Consider the following 17809-nt stretch of genomic DNA (forward strand, 5'->3'; position numbering starts at 1 on the left):
AAAAAAAAAAATCCACGCGACATTAGGAGTGGTGCGCAACAGTACCATTGGGACAACATTTGCAATGACGCGCGACATTACCACTATCGCTCTGCATCTGCATCCGAAATCCCAAATTTGCGAACAAGAATGCGGCTAGATAGGTGATGTGACCGAATTTGCTTCCACCTAAAGTTGGATTTCCGTAAAATTCCGAATTTTAAAAGCAAATTTGAAGAATTTGGGAGGTGATACTACTACCACCACCTAGAGATGCTCCTAACACAATGATGGCATGTCTTTTTTTTCTCGAAAGGTCCAGTGGAGGGCCTGCCCACTCACAAACCCGACTAAAGAAGGCAAAAGCCCAAAGCCCAAAGCTCACAATTAACAGTACCGACTTACGGTAGCATAATAATAATTGGAGAATACGTGGCAGAATATGCTCGAGTTAGAAAACAGTTATTTTGAGCGGGTTTTCGAGTTTCGAGTACCACGAACCCAAAAAACACAAAAAAACACGAAACAAGATAAGAAGAGGTTGTCAAACTCTTCATCATTTATTTCCCAGTCAAATTCATTTTTCCGTGAATTGTATTTAAACTCACCAGAAAAATGAGTTTCCCTGCAACATTGTCTTTCCCTCCCATTTTACATTGTCACACGTGTTGTAATAATATTAAGTTTCATCCATTCACTACTACTGTTTCTTCTTCGTTTCAACTTAAAAAGAATTGTAATGGAAAGAGTAGTTTGCAAGTAAACTCAGTCTCAAGGTATATTATATATATATATTCTTGGTTACTATTATTATAAGCTTTAGGATGAAAATTTAATATATTTTATTTGGCATTAGATTATTGTATCAGAGAAAGCAAAGAGTACTTGTTTGTCAAGTAACAGAAAAAGAGCTTGAACCTGAAAGCAATGAGGATAAGGTATTACCAAGTCATTTCTTTAAATTTTGTTGTTTAAGCTGTTTTTAGTAATGCTAGGTATGCTTATTTTTCAGGATAAAGAGATAAATGAAGATGAAATAGTTTCACCATCCATTGATTCAGTTGGAGAAGATAATGGGCATCACCTTAATACCCAACCTGATCAAGTAAGAGCTGATCCTTATATTTTTTATGTTTACATTTTTCCTGTGTCCTATTATACTGACAAAAATATTGAGTTTTCGTTGTTTGTGTCAATGTTTGTTAGACGAATGAGATGCCCACGGAGGTTGGGAAGCTTGAAGTGACGGACTCGGTGGGAAGTAATCAGGAGCTTAATTCTCAAGGTAGCAGCCAGGTAGTTGTTTTAAATTAATTATTTGGGACATGTCGTATTAGTTGGAATGTTGGAGGCGCGTGTCGTTGAAACAGGTAGGGAGAGGTTAAGGGTGCTGGGGGGTGGGGGGTATGGATTTAGATCTGAAAGCACAAATGGCTCTCCTAGGTAAAGTAAAGCTGAAGTTATCTAAACATAGGTGAGAGTTAATAAAATCTCATTAGCTCGGACTCCAAAACCCGCTAACTAATCTGCCACTTAGTTTACTTTATCGTATTTGTGTGAAGAGCAACATGAGTTGAAGAGTTATGCCAATTTTCTGATATCAGCGAACATCTATTGAGCCCAGTTACCTTCTTCATCCTTATTGGATTTTCCTTAATCAAATCAATAGCATCACTTTGAACCTTAATGTGAGAAATGTTGTGTCTAAATTCTAGTAGCAAATCAAGTCTGATTGTTTTGTCAGTTCTATGACTGACTGCCTTTGATATTCATTAAGTTCTGTCCTCCAGAAGTTTGAGCATTTAGAGTGATTTATCAGCTAACACTTTTCACTGGACTTGTTATCAAATGCATATTTAGTAGTCATAAAGCATAATTGTATCCTATTTACTTCTGTTTGATTAAATCTGTTGTGCTAGGCGTATTTGATTTATTTATTTTTACAACTGCAGGATGATAATTTAGAAGTTGCGAGTGGATCTCCTCTGCCAGGTCTGAAGGTGACTAAGATGGATTTCTTTTATTCTTTCGATAATTCTTGTTAAGAACTGCTGAGATGTTTAGTCCCACACAGGATATGTTAAGCCACGCATTAACGTATATTAATCTTGGGGCATCTTCACTTAAAACCAATTCGTTTTAAGTTGGAAGCTCATCTTCAATGAGAACCAAGAAGAACTTAATTGTTTTACATCTTCTTGTTTTCTGGTTCATTTGTCTCTGTGTAGTGACTTAAGGTGTGGTTAAAATCTTTGTAATCCTCAGCAACAGGGTGAGCCGATCAGGGTTCCAAAGGAAACCATTGACATTCTCAAGGACCAAGTATTTGGGTTTGATACATTTTTCGTAACAAGTCAAGAGCCATATGAGGTTAGCTTATAATGTGGATCAGTTTCCTTTTTTGTTTTATTTTAACCTTTATGGAAACTTTCTAAACAGAGTACAATCTAAAGTATGTATAATTCTCTTTTCATGTCTAACCAAAAAGAAGAGCAGTATTATTGTTGGTCGAGAGCTGAGACCATTGTCTCTTAGTCTCTTGCACTGTGGAATGACCCAGTAAAAGTTGGATGAAATCCCATCAAGTTGGTAGCTATGTTGCTTCTTAATGCCCTTCTTCGCCCCCGACCCGAATATTTTAGGAAGTTTCTATTATTGTAAAGTGATACAAGGCTGAAACTAATAAAGCCGTATCCTCTTTCTCTCTTTCCTCTCCAAACTTCCTCTCCACTAACAACAATACAATTTTACTCGGCCTATAATTACCTATTTGTTTTTTATTACTTATTAGTGCTTATGACTTATAAGTGCTTACTACTTATAAGTTTGGGTAAGTCAAGTTTTGCTACTTGCACTTTTAGCACTTATAAGTAGCACAATATACCAAAGTAAAGCATACCACTTATAAGTAGTTGAAAAACAAACGCCCAAAAAAAAGTGGTCCACCACATACAAGTTAGAATAAGTGGCAAACTACTTATAAGTACTAAAAACAAACACCCAGTCTGTAACCTTTTCTTTATAATTTCCTTATTTTTTAAGTCTGTCTTTCATTTTGTTTGTTTATTGTGTTTTACACTTTTACTTCACCAGAGTGGAGTATTGTTCAAAGGAAATTTGCGAGGGAAGGCAGCTAAGAGTTATGAGAAGATAACAAAAAGGCTAAAGGTAGGTGTTACCTCTTGTTTCCACAGTTTGAAACTTGACAAATTAAATATCCAGGCTCCATCTGCATATTCAGCTTCAGCCTATCTTGTTTGCAGGATAAGTTTAAGGATCAATATACGCTGTTCCTTCTCATCAATCCAGAAGATGATAAGCCGGTTGCAGTAGTGGTTCCAAAGAGGACCTTGCAGCCAGAGGCAACTGGTAATTCTTATTATCTAGTCCCTAAATTCATTCAGGTTAATGGAACGTGCTAACTCCCCCCTCCCCCGTCATTTCAGAGAAGTACGTGTGTATTTTAAATTGTCAAGCATTCTTGTTATTTTGAATTCCGAAATATGAGTGTAACAATTTTAACCATAGTTTTTTACTTTTTTTATAATTTAAACTGTAACTTGGTTGGCATTCTTGTTGCAGTGGTTCCAGAATGGTTTGCAGCAGGTGCTTTTGGATTGGTCACCATTTTCACGCTATTTCTCCGGAGTGTACCTGCTTTGCAGTCAAATTTGCTGTATGTTCCTTTTTCTGTGGATCTTTTTAATTACTATATTTTAGAATAAAAATGCTTGGTAAACGTATTAACATTCGGTATCCTTATTCTATTAAAAGTAATAGATGGAACTATTAGGGTAACCCTCAACTCCCTCAAGTGAGAGAGATACCCGTTCATATATTATGTCTAAAACACTAGACTTTACAAAGATCCCCTTGGGATATATACGTGTGCACTTAAGAATAGTAAATACTGTGCACAACATGTGCTACTAAGACTAGTAAATACTAACTTCCATACTCCCCCTCAACTTGACTACATTGGAGCAGAGAACTGTAGGTCCTAAAAACTTTATGAACATGTCTGCCAACTGATCTGAAGACTGAACATGAATAGTTAGGTTATCACAATGAAGAGGGCACCCCCCCTTCAGGGGGGGGGGAAGACGTAAGTCGGTTAGGAGAGATCGCAACCATAAGATTTCACAAGCTCCATGGGCCATAGCCAGTACTCGGCTTCTGCAGAGGAGCGTAAGACAACACGTTGTTTCGTACTTTTCCATGAGATGTGACAGCCACCGTAGAAAGTACACAAACCAGAGGTAGAGCGACGGTCAGAAAGAGAACCGGCATAATCATCATCAGAATTAACTAGATTAGGAGAACTTCCTACTGGATAAAACAAGCCTAGCCCTGGACTTGAGATATCTTAGAACACGGTCAACTGCATCCATATGAGTAGTACGAGGAGAATGTATGAATCGGCTAACCATACTAACAACAAAGCAATATTTGGCCTCGTGTTAGTCAAGTATATAAGAGGAAATAGGAGTCTAAGAGGGACGACAACCCATCATGCCAGCGTCATAATGTCATGTAATAATTCCAAATTATATTTCCTTTGGGAGAGAGAAATGCCATGTCTTGAACGAGCTACCTCAATCCCAAGAAAATATCTCATAGGGTCCCAAGTCCTTGATGTCAAAAGTCTGGCCCAAGTTTGTTTTCACTAATACTATGATGAAGCATTTGTCGCCTGTCCTCATCATCAATGATAGAAAAGGCAGTCATCAAGGACGGGAAATGACGAGTACCAAGGACTTGTAAGCACAACAGCTCAAACTCAGGTCGCAAATCCATCATAAAAGCACACATGGAATGAGCAATAAGTTTTGCGGTTTCACCAATGAGCTCTACAATGGCATCATGGCGACTAATTTCTTCCCAACGAGTCTATAAATACCCAAAATACTCTGCGACGGATTTGTTATCTTGCGAGTATCTATGGATCTCGCGATAAAGCTGAAGCACACGGGAATCATTCCTCTTGTGTGCATATGTCTCCGTAAGGGAAGCCCATAAATCATCCACTTTATTATGATATAGAAACATTTGAATAACCTTGGAGTCCATAGAGTTAAATAACCATACTATTGTGTTTCTTCCATTGACTGAAGTTTTTCTCCTGTCTCACTCGGACGAATATAAAAGTGCCATCCACCAATCCTTCAACTGCTTTACTGGTCAAATAATAGAAAATCACCACAGACCATGTCTTAAAGTTACTTCTGATGACGAAACATCTGATCAAAGGTCCAAGAAACAGCTCAAATAGGCCTAATTCGTTTTTGGATTCCAGATTAACACCTTGTGGAAAAATGATCATATCTTTTTCTAGGAACCTCCATTTTGCGAACCATAAATTGGGTTGGAAACTTCTAGAGCTGAAAGTGGTATATGGTATGCCTTGAAAAACTTACTGTGAAGATTCAGTTTTGACTGTGAACCTAGGGAAAAATCTGCACCAGTTTTTAATGCTTGTCTCTTCGTATTTCCCATAGGCTTTGAGTTTCACATTTTGTATTTAGTTATAAATATATGTAGGACTTGTAGTGGAAAAGGAGAGATGTATTTTTGAATGAAGTTATTGTAATTTTATTGAGAAGGAGGAGTTCTTCTTACTGAGGCAACTCTTATCTCTGTGGTGGATTCCATAGAGTGGCGAGTTCTAGTGACACAACTCTTATCCCTTTGGTGGATTTCCATAGGGTGGCGAGTTTTTTGTTTTCTCTTAAGTTTGTGCTTGTGTTTAAATCTCTATTACACAATTTAAATAGTGTCAACTTCCATTTAACTTCTCTGAGGTGATGGATTGGGCATTAACATTAGCAGGGGTATCCATAGACATCAACGAGGAATCGAGAACCAAGAGAAATTTAACGAAGAAACAACAGCAAAGAAATACCCAACAGGTTTATGGCGAGTCAACACCAATCCCTACAACATGTGCTACTAAGACTAGTAAATACTATCTCCCATGCTATTTTAATATTAACGAGAGAATCAATTTTCTAGCCCTTTTGCTCATCTAATCCACGTACATTATCTCCGTGACTCCTTGTGATTCTCTATTATATGCTTAAGTTTTGAGCTCTGAGGTTTGTTGATTGGTAGATGTCTATAGCAATTCTTAAACTTTAGGAGCATCTAACTCAAAAACAACTGGTGATGAGTGGAGGTCGAGAGAGGCCCTTGAACATTTAGATATACTGCAACACTTTAAACATCTCATGTGGGACTTAACTAAACATCTTAACACGCCCTCTCACGCGTGATGCGTGGCATTACTTGAACCTTGCACGTGAACATACTTGGGTTACGTGGAGTAAACGGGCCCTTTGGGCCGAACACAATAGTCTGCTTTGATACCATCTTAAACTTTAGGAACATCCAACTCACAACCAATACTGCAAGGTTTTAAACATGTGGGGGCTAAACTAAACATCTCAACAACAATATTTAATGCTTGTTCAGTCCCCCCCTCCCCCTTTTTTTTTTGAAACTGTTAGGGGTTAGGCTGACCCCAACCTGTATTCATGAAAATCTTGAGTACAGAGTACCATTTGCATCATTTTACACTATTACATTTAGACCTTCTTCTAGTGGATATGTGCTATACATAATACATTCATTACTCATGTCTACTGACTTTGCTATGTAGTAAACAGTTTGTTTAGTCCTAATACAAAGTTTCTTTGATTTTTCAGATCTACTTTTGACAATCTTGACTCGTTGAAGGATGGCCTTCCCGGAGCTCTTGTCACCACACTTATTCTTGGGGTGCATGAACTTGCTCATATTATTGTTGCAAGGAGCACTGGTATCAAACTTGGGGTGCCATACTTTATTCCTAGTTGGCAGGTAGGAGCTGTTGTGTTACTCTGTTTCAGTTGAGAGACTCGCATGAGGGTGGGTGTGGGAATATACTGGGTGCTTTGCTGTTGTATATTGTTCCCATCTACACACAAAACACTCAAAGGGAATGTCACATGTCTTCTTGTAGTTTGATGCTTAAAGGGAATGTGATAATGTCACATGTCTTCTCTTAGTTAGATGCTTCACTGAGTGCAAAAAAAATAGAATACATGGGGCTTTAGGTGGTCTTTCACAAAATCGAAAAGAAGAAGAATAATGTTTTGTATAGCTGTATGGAATATCTGATGAACTGACTTGTGGCAGATAGGCTCTTTTGGTGCCATTACAAGGATTATCAACATCGTCCCAAACCGTGAGGACCTTTTGAAGCTTGCAGCTGCTGGACCTTTGGCTGGATTCTCCCTGGGTCTTATTCTTCTCCTCGTGGGGTTCATCTTACCCCCTAGTGATGGTATTGGGGTAGTGGTTGATGCATCTGTGTTCCACGAATCATTCCTTGTTGGTGGGATTGGTAAGTGGTTCACGCTCAAACATTTATAATTTGTGTACTTATGGTTTTACACTTATGATTCGTCGTTCAGTTATTCATGCCGAGCTCATCTACCCTTCCAATGACTTTTGATAAGCGCCTGACGTTATGTGATAACATGTTGAAGGAGACTGAGATGGGGTATATTTTTTTTTCTGCAGCTAAGCTTCTATTTGGAGATCTTCTCAAAGAAGGAACTCCTTTATCAGTTAATCCACTTGTAATATGGGCCTGGGCAGGACTTCTTATCAATGCCATTAACAGCATACCTGCTGGGGAAGTTGATGGAGGCCGGATTTCTTTTGCCCTATGGGGAAGAAAGGTATATTCTTTACTTTCAAGGTTGAATTTGCTAATTCAGGTGTGTTCAAATTGGATAACAACTATTCTGACAACTATCTATCCAAAGTATAATTGGACATGTGTTGCACAAGCAAGGGACTTGTGCATCATTATGTCGGCAGTGCCCATGATTCTCCAGTGTTTTTTTCTTTTCTTCTAAATGTGAGAATTTTTTGCACAAAAACGAAGCGTTGTTACTTTCTGGCCCATAAGGTGGAACTCTTTGCCTTCAGGATCTCCGTGGGTTCTCTTGCTATAGTTGACTGTATCGACCATTTGATGCCATGGGATCCATGTATTTTAAATACATCATTTGATAATGTTTAACTATGTCAAAAGATGATTGCAAAATCGAATAATTTGAGCCGTTAAAAAAAATTCAAAGTTGACAATGATTTTTAACTAGATTAGAGATTTCCAAATGAGATGAATTTTTGTGTAGATGCTATCTATGATCAGTAGATTATATCCACAAATTATTAGCCCTTAACTCATTTTGTAGGGGGGTATGGTATAAACTATGGTATAAAAAGTGTGGTAAATCTGACACTATATATATATATATATATATATATATATATATATATATATATATATATATATATATATATATATATATATATATATCTAAAATACTATAATAATCAATGAACTCTCATCTACGGGGATTCTCCTGGGCAAGAAATATTATTATTTTATGTACCTCTTGGTCTCTTCAATTTTTGTCCGAACATAATTTTACCTTTATACCTTTACAAATTTAGTTATGTTTACTTTTTGGATTAGTCAACTATTTGGGATGAACTCAAAGATCATGTGCGGAACCGCATTGCATCATGCTAGTATATATGAAATGTCCAAGATTTATGCAAAGTACAAAGAACACATATTTGTATAATTGTATCTACCCTCGCAAACCATTGCTCACAAACGCACAACTCTTTCTAATCACAGTGCTCTTTCTACTCAGATAAATCTTGACCCCACATTTTATATTTGTGGCTTTTCCCAAAAAGTGATTGAGAGCTGTATGTAACACCAATTTTTCATTATGATATAATTTTTAGTAATTTAGTATATATATATATATATATGAAATGTCTGGTCAAGATTTATGCAAAGTACAAAGAACACATATTTGTATAATTGTATCTACCTGCAAACCATTGCTCACAAACACACAACTCCAAGATGCGCTTCTTCTAATCACAGGTACTCTTTCTACTCTGTATAAATCTTGACCCCACATTTTATATTGTGGCTGCAAAAGTGATTAAGAGCAGAAGTGTAACACCCGCATTTTTCATTCTGATATAATTTTTAGTAATTTAGTAAATATAGAAAACCGGTTTAGTTAAAATAGAAGAAAATCGTGGAGAATAACAAACTCACGTATCTCTCTCTCCTTTCTTTCCCACGTTTCTAGAGAGAGAGAGAGAGAGTACTGCCCAAAGAAGAAGAAAGGATTAAAAAGAGAAGAAGAATAGGAAGAGGAGGAAAGAAGAACATGTTGGCTCGCCGTAACTATTTTTATTTTCGGTTGTCTTCATTCTTGCTTTAAAAAGGTGAGTTAGAATTTATGTTATTAGTAGAAACATGATATGTTGTGTTTTTGTGTTGTTCATATGATGATAATTAGAGACTAGATGTTAAAGAGATTTGAATTACGATGATTCATGCATAGGTTTATGTACTACTTTATTAGATTAAGTTAACATACTTTCTTTTGATGATTTGGTGATGGTAGATGTTTTAAATCATGTGTAACTGTTTTGATATGAAAAACTATGACTAGGAAGCCATTATTAGAACAGTAAAAAGGTAAATAGAAAACTGCACTGTGCCGTCAAAATTTTTGTATTAGATGGAGGTCGATCCATTATTGGATGAATTTAAAATTTAATCTGAAGTTTTCTAAGACTATGTGGTTTTACATATTCGAATTATAGACAAATCCAATAGTTGGATTTCTGTCGAGGCCTGCATAAGCGTGACCGGTCGAAGTATAAACTATGTCAAAAAACTGCACTGCGCAGTCATATGTTTAGGCGTAGATGAACGATGACCCAGTCATGGATTTTCCTCGAATTAAATTTGTAGATATATAACTCATAGTATAATAACATATTATAATTTAAGACAGATCCACTGGTCGGATATCTGTCGAGGCTTTCATTAGCCAGACTGGTTGTAGTTGAAACTACAGTAGAACACTGCAGTGTGTAGTTGTACTATTTTGCTTAAATGGAGTTTTATCCATTACCGGATTGACTTGAAATTTAATCAGTAAAGTTATCATACATAGTGGTGTGACATATTTAAATGGTAGACAGATCCAACGGTTTGTTATCTGTCGATGCAGTATAGAAAGACAAGCCTATTGATATTTGTTAAGTTGTAATGGAAACTGTTAGGTGTTTAATTTAAGGGTTTTATATAGTATTTGTAGTCTACTTTCAGACTGTGGTTTTATTTGGAACCAACATGGTTCATAAGATCGTTTTTGGAGAATCAAAAGTAGAGAAATATCTATTTTTTGAGTTTTTGGATTTAAAGGTTCACATTGTATCTCTGGGTATGAAACTATACGTATATGATTGTGGGAGTATTTGAAACTGATTGTTTGTGATTCTATATAGTATAAATTGTTGTTTTCTTTAAAAGTATATACAAGGATATTGATATTTATTGGTTAAGAGCTACGTAAGGCTTAATTCTAATCTTGAAAGATTGGATACGTAGGTAGCATTATGTAAAGGTGCAGCCACCATATTATATATTAATTTTAGTGATAACTATATGTGTACAATGTTAGTATTAAATTGTGTACGTGATAGTGGTTGTTTAAAAATGTATTCATTGAATATGTCATGAGTGATCTGTTGGTGTTATGATAGGTATTTTTTGAATGTCCATTGAATGTGTCATGAATGACTTGTTGGTGTTATGATGGGTATTCCTTGAATGTGACGGAAATGACCCAAAGTATTTATGAAATGTGCCTTGAATGACCTATTAGTGTAAAGATAAGTGGTATTCCCTAATATGTATGACGAACCATGTGGTATCAATTAGGATTAAATGTATTAAATGAGGTTTTGATTATGAATGGAAATTTGACTGGTTAAGATAAATCTTTTTATTGTGATGTCTAATTCTGTTTTTGCAGGAGGGTAGGATCCGTTAATCTTGTATGCAGGGACGTACATATCCTATCCTAAGACGACGTGCTTGCATGTAAATGTAAAGTGTATTAAATTCATATTTAAATAAGTTATCATATGTGCATTTAATAAGTAGAAGGAAAGTGGTATTTATATTGTGAGTTAATTTGGAAAATGGAAATGATGAGTACTGTTATATGAGTTTATTGGAAATGTATATTGAGATTGAAATCTTACTTGGGAAGAAAATACACGCCGTTTTGAGAAAACGGAACTTACTTGTTTTCCAAGTTGAAATTATTGTAATATTTTGTGAATGAAGAGTTATTTTTTTTGGTTTCATTTGATTTCGGTTTTTTTTATATCATGTTTGATAGCCTACAAGATATTAGGTTTTCGTTTCATCCTGAGTGACTATTGAATATCATTGTTTTTTTTATTGTTTGGAAATTCAAGTTGAGTATTTTATTTGCGGAGTGCCAAACATGCGCAATGTAATTTCTAGCATTTTAAAGTGGCTTAACGTTTTCCACATGAAGGTGCCAGACCCGATTTGGTGGTTTAAGTTCAAAGTTCACAGTTGATCTGATCTTGACATACAAATGTAAAATCATAAAAAGAAACATCTTAAAAAGTAAAAACTAATATGTTTGTTTTGCAGGCTGCAACTCGTGTCACAGGTGCAGCCATTGCTTTGCTGGGATTATCGTCACTGTTTAATGATGTTGCGTTCTACTGGGTGGTTCTGATATTCTTCTTGCAGAGAGGGCCGATTGCTCCACTCTCTGAGGAAATTACTGATCCTGACAACAAGTCTGTGGTTCTTGGCATCGCGGTTTTGCTCTTAGGTCTACTTGTGTGTTTACCATATCCCTTACCTTTCTCAATGGAAACCGAATCCTTGATGAACTAATAGGATTTGTCATACATGTTTTATTGAAGTAAAAGGGGGGAACAAAAAATAAAAAAGTCAATAAAATAACTCGTTGCTGTAGGGGGTTATAGTGAGACAATTTTTGCATCTACAGCGTATACATTTGTTTGTTTCCTTTACGTGGTTAGCATCTGAGCAGATTTGAGTTAGGAAATTGTTCTATTCAGTCCGTTAGTTAAATTCTTTTTGTAAATGTTTTCCTGCCTATCTTGTCTTACATTGATCTATGTTTGATACCCAGTAGAATCCAAAAGTTTTCTCCTTATAATAGTATTCATTCAGATGAAGACTCCTATAATTAGTTTTTAGTGGTTTTTTACCCTGAATAAAATTTGACCAAATCTAACTACTTGGGTCTTATAGCATTTCTAGGTGGTGGATACGTTAAGTGTGCCTTAACTATTAGGAATATCGGCAAAAACCATCTCTAGGTGGAGGCAAACATAGAGGCATCAAGTGTTTGGCTGCATCCGTGGAGGCAAATTTGTTGTTTCGGATGCGGATGCGGATGCGGCGCGACACTCCAATTGTCGTGTGTGTGTGTGTTTTTTTTAACATTTTGGGTGACATTCCAAGTCTTGTGCGACATTGAGAGTGTTGTGGGGTTTTATTTGGGCAACTCTCACCAATTTTTTAGGCAAAAACAAAGTTCTATTAATTTAAAAAACTAACTTGAGACCCATTTTTAACAAAATAGATATTTAAAATAAAAATGGGTCCAACTATTGATTTGTTCCTACCACTTAGAGTTGGTCATTATTTGTGGATGCTTCTTTCAAATTTAGCCTCAAACATGACACTGGATGCCTCCACCACCTAGAGATGCTTTTAGTAATAATACCTTTTGCGTAGGTCACAGAGGCAAAATCCTTATTTCACGTTTTTTTTTAAATTTTTGAGGGGTAAAATGGTAATTTTGCTCTTTTTAATATAATTTTTTTTTGTAAAATGTGTTGGCGTCGGTGGGTCTCGTGTCTAGAGAAAGTTTTACACCTAGGGGTATAATAATAATTTCATATGTATAAATTAGTGAAAAAAAATAAAGGGTTTTTTAGACATACCCCCCCCCCCCCCTACTTTAACACTTGATACTGGTCAATTAGGTTTGACTCTCATTGACAGTTAGTCCAGATTTTCTATTTTCTTACAATAAAATAATAATAATAATAATAATCTAAAATTCTCATGATAAAATATCGAATATGCCCTCAATGGCTATAAAATACATGAATTAAAACTTTAAACACCCATTAAGCGCGTTCATCAATTCATGCTTGTTAAATAGTATAATAGAAAGACTTGATTTTTAATAGCAAATTGCATACGGAATAAAAATTATTGAAGACATTCGGTATTTCATATGAGAGTTTTAGATTATTATTTTTTTTTTTATTGGAAGAAAATAGAAAACCTGGACTAACGGTTAATGAGAGTCAAATCTAGTTGACCGGTATCAAACGTTAAAGTGGGGTGGGGGGTATGTCTAAAAAACCCAAAAATAAAAAAATCTAATAGGGCCCACGTGGGTACCACGTGCATAGTGGCTAGTAAATTTGAAAGTGCAATAATCCTTATTCCAAATTTACTTTTTAGTGTAAAGAGCCAGAATTTCACCATCCTTGTGTTTATGCCATCTATGCTGAAGAGTTTAAATATCAGAATAGTTTTTGAGAATATTCTACGTCATAGGTGCCCATCGAAAATGAACATTTCATGAAATATTTTCAGACTTTCAATTCCTTACATTTACGTACATGTGTCATGATCTACACCATTAGATGACTACACCTTTTTTACTTTTATATATAAATAAATCATTCGACTTGTCTTATTCACTCTTTTGTAGTTTTCTCTCACGTTCATACTTTAAACCCTAGCTAAAAAACAAATTCGCTCAAAATGGGGAAATGAAAATCCAACATGGAGTAGGAGAAGGGGAAGGGGAAGAAATCGAAACTAGAGGAAGTAAAGTCGTACAAGGCACTTAAAGATTTAATCCTTGACTTCTATAATGCAGACTCTGAATTGAACAGGAGGGCGGTTTTCAACGTTCTCAAATTTTTAAGAAATCATTTTTGTTTTAATTTTAATGATTATTCCGAGTATTTTCCAACCTAAGAATCTCTAAATTAGAGTGATAGCCGCTACTAGAGGATGTAATGGTTAAACAATCTTTTGAGAAAACAAAGTTCTTTTGAGAAAACAAAGTATGTTAAAAATATGTTATGTTATTAAATTATAAAGAAAAACGATTTAGAAGAGGAAACCTTTATTTACAAACAGTGTGAGAGTGCATCTTTCAACAAAATACCTATTATAAACACACATATATGGAAGTGTTTTAGAGACTCAAAAAAGTTTGATCATTTGTCACTCGAGCATTTTTGGCATACACAATATGTTGGAATGGGATACTTACATATATATCCTCGGTTCAAAATACTTTTTAATACCCTGCAAAAAACATACACTCAATAAAAACATCTTTCGTATATTTCTTGAACATCCTGCAAAAAAAATATCCTGCAATAAAAATACCCATTTTTCATCTTTTGTTTGAAAACATTTTCTTGATATTTGCAACTATTCTAATGATTGAAAACCTGATCTATTGACTTGCTTAACCCGTATATTGTCTTATAGGGACATGGATGTTATTCGCAAAATTTCAAAACATCCAGCTATGTGGGCGTGGGGTGAGAACATTTGTTAATTACTTGTCTAAAGCTGAAAAAAGTAATATATTGTATCCGTCCTGCCACTTATAATAATATATCTAGGAAGCAATATTGCATGAGGATGAGATACAAAAGTTGAAAGTCATGAATTTTTGAAACTTTGTTTGGAGCATGTGTTGACGGTTAAAAAAAATATTATTATCCTTCTATGTGTGGTTTGGTCAATTTCATTAGGGACCAATATTTCCATATCCATGAAACGATGCGATTTTCGAGGGTGGTGAGATTACTGAAGTATAATATATCTTTTTTTTCAGTAATCTATTACATACTCTGCAAAAATAGTATCATTGAACCATCTTTTAATGTCTACTTTGTCTATTGTATAGGGAAAAAAAAATCAGTGGGGAAGAGTGTGGTAGGATCCACTTAAAGTTGAGATACTTTTTGCAATACTATTTCTCGGTCTTATAACTTGCTTATATTAGAGACTTGTAAGCTTTTGGCCAGAGTTAATTGTATTGATATTTCGATTACGTTCAAGTTTTTATTGAGCGTATCTTTTTGCAGAATATGGAAGAGCATTTTGAAACGAGGATATATATGTAAGCATCTATAACTTACAAACGATCAAACCTTTTCAAGTCTCTATAACACTTCCATATATGTGTATATATAATAGATGTTTTGTTGAAAGATAGACTCTCACATTGTTTGTAAATGAAGGTTTCCTCTTCTAATCATAAAGGGTTAACGAATATTACCCCCCACTGGTTGACCGTGTTTTTTTCGTGTGTATTTAGGGGATTACCCTCCACTTTTTATGTTAAAGTTTGCATTGTATAATCTTATATATACTGTAATTTAGAGATTCTTACTAGTTACCACTCTAATTTAGAGATTCTTAGTTTAGAAAATACTATTTATGTCCAACTAATGAAATTGTAATTCACAATTTGGTTTATAGTGGTAGAACTGGTAATTAGTTATAAAATCCGGTTCATTGTTTTCCTAAAAAGTGGATTATGTGTCTTTAATAAGTTTAGAAAACATAGATTCAGTATTTTTGGATCATCCTTTGTAGGCTTTTGGTTTTTATCCCTTTATGGCCTTTTTGGTTGGGAGTTTCTACCCTGATCAACGCAGGCCACCTACCACTGAGTCGGCTGCCTAGATTACCTAGTAACCTGTCTAGTCAGCCCTAAGGCAAATCATCCAAGCACGGCCTAGGCGGCCTTATAGGCAGACTTTTAGAACATTGCAATGTCTCAATTTCTATCACTTAAGTACTTACAGAGGAGGGATGGGGCTTTGTTTTATCATTTTTATTAGGTATTTAGGTTGTCCTTTTGTAGAAGTATTTAATCTAGGTTTGATGCAAGTCAAGATCAATGAGATTGATGGAATTCCAAAGTTTATGTCTATATATATGATAAGAGCCCAAAACTGTAGTTTTAACCCCTTAATAATCATACTGTTAGACCAATTATGTGAATAATAAGCCCGTGTTTTTTATGCATTTCAGGCAAAGATTCATGCCATATCTTTGGACTCGGACCTCGAATTGGGCCCTACCCGTCAAAACGACCGGCTTAGCGTACCAATAACTTCTTTGGAAAGACCTCCGGACCTCGAATGGGCCTAGGCGACCGGCTCGGAAAGAGCTAATGGTCCAAGCCTTGACCCAATCAGAGGAGTAGAAGTGGACAGAAACATCTGTCGAACATTGCCCAATGTCTCATGGCTCCAAGCCCATGCACGATTTTTGGATCTATCAAAAGCTTAATCTTTGTTAATGGCAGTTAGGTTAGGAAGCTAATGTTAATGGAGTTTAGGGTTAGAAAAGATAGATCTAGATTAGTTTTAGATCTAGATCTAGTTTTGAATCTCCATTTTTTATTAGTTTTCATTTCCCTTGTTTTAATTTAAAGGGTTATTGCTTTTAGATTTTTTATTATTGATCAAATTCGATTTTGTCATTTATCTATTATCTAATTTTATTTCTTGGTTGTTAGTCATTTCGTTATTGATGTTAGATTTTAATTATTGTTTGTTAAATTTCATTTAGAATCTTTAGATTTAGTTGTCTTAAATTTATAATTAATTTTAGTTTAAACACCAAACATCACTAGGTTTGAATAATTGAATTCATTTAAGTCTTGAGGGTTTAAGAGTCAAATATGTTTTGATCAAATTGATTTGATGGAATTTCTTGTAGCAAATATTTAGGATTCTATTATTTTTATGGTTATCAATATATATGATCTTAGAAATTACTTATTTTATGTATTTTCGTTATATAGGATTTTAGGGTGTTTTTAGAAGTTTCCAAAGTTGTTTTTTAAGTATTTAGTTTTAAGTCATTTTAGATAGGTAGTAGTATCAATTTAGGATTTTTATGGATGTTTCTATTTCTAAAGTGTTTGGAAGCCTATAAATATGGCTTTACGATGTAACACAAAATTAGCTTATTGATTAGTGAAAATTGTTTAGAGAAGTGTTTTCTCTTGTTCATCTCCCCATATCTTGGTATTCTATTAGTAGGATCAACAAGTCTTGGATGTCTTTCGATTTTTAAGTAAGTTCTTTGTGAATTTCAATTGATTCAAAGGAAGTTCGTCAAGTTTCAGGTAACGTTATTGTGACGTTAAACTGATTCGATAGAAAAACAACGTTTCTTCCACCAAGCGATACATCAAGGTTTGTAAGGCTTTTAGGTGATGGACGTGCTTATGTAATGGCCCCAACATTTTCTATTCATAAGGTAATCGGCTACAGTTGCGCTTCTTCATGCAATCTTGCAAGTTAACTGGCTTGAATGGAAACAATAACGATTTGATGGTGTTTCGGGGTCATAAGGTGATATGGTGTAAAGGTATTCCTCTGTATATGCTCCAAAGAATTTGAGAGAGCATAGTGATTGCCCTTCTCGGCATTGTGTAGTGGACAGGATCATGTGTTGTGTTTGCACACAATGAGAATTTAGATACCTGGCTTCATCCCAGTTTGGGCTTTTGGAACCAACCTCACACATGGCTTCAGCACCGCCTCCATTATGGCTCCAATTATTAAGTTTAAATATGGTCTCGGGGCTTAGGAAAACGGTGGAGAGTTTATGTAATCCAAAGTTGTCACACCCCAAATTTACAGAAAATTTAAAATAGAGAATTATCCAAGATATAATTATCTCAATTGTCACCCTATTCAATTATCTGAAAAGTCAGGATGAAACGAAACCCTAATAACATATTATCAACCACAATATTAAAATCTGAGATCAAATTTAAAACCAAAAGGGACAATCCTTCAA

At 35.2% G+C, this 17809-nt stretch overlaps 1 protein-coding gene across 4 annotated transcripts; it reads left to right on the top strand.

The window, feature by feature from the left end:
- The first annotated feature begins 454 nt into the window (after positions 1-454).
- Positions 455-12014, top strand: EGY2 (ethylene-dependent gravitropism-deficient and yellow-green-like 2). 4 transcript variants are annotated; one of them, XR_015205521.1, is made up of 14 exons: positions 455-755; positions 836-917; positions 992-1084; positions 1186-1275; positions 1932-1979; positions 2245-2349; positions 3073-3147; positions 3243-3348; positions 3562-3655; positions 6684-6837; positions 7156-7363; positions 7543-7703; positions 10893-10960; positions 11549-12014. XR_015205521.1 is itself a non-coding variant. In XM_086579573.1 (13 exons), exons 1-13 carry the CDS (start codon positions 595-597, stop codon positions 11798-11800), a joined length of 1629 nt encoding a protein of 542 aa, XP_086435699.1. In that variant the 5' UTR covers positions 456-594; the 3' UTR covers positions 11801-11881. The 4 variants fall into 4 exon arrangements, 1 of the variants encoding a protein (XP_086435699.1); XR_015205520.1 differs by having other exon boundaries at positions 10893-10966; positions 11549-11881; XR_015205518.1 differs by lacking the exon at positions 11549-12014 and adding an exon at positions 9152-9288 and having other exon boundaries at positions 10893-10945.
- The last annotated feature ends 5795 nt before the right edge of the window (positions 12015-17809 follow it).

Source organism: Coptis chinensis, chromosome 8 (genome assembly GCF_015680905.1).
Source record: "Coptis chinensis isolate HL-2020 chromosome 8, ASM1568090v1, whole genome shotgun sequence".
Lineage (NCBI taxonomy): Eukaryota > Viridiplantae > Streptophyta > Magnoliopsida > Ranunculales > Ranunculaceae > Coptis > Coptis chinensis.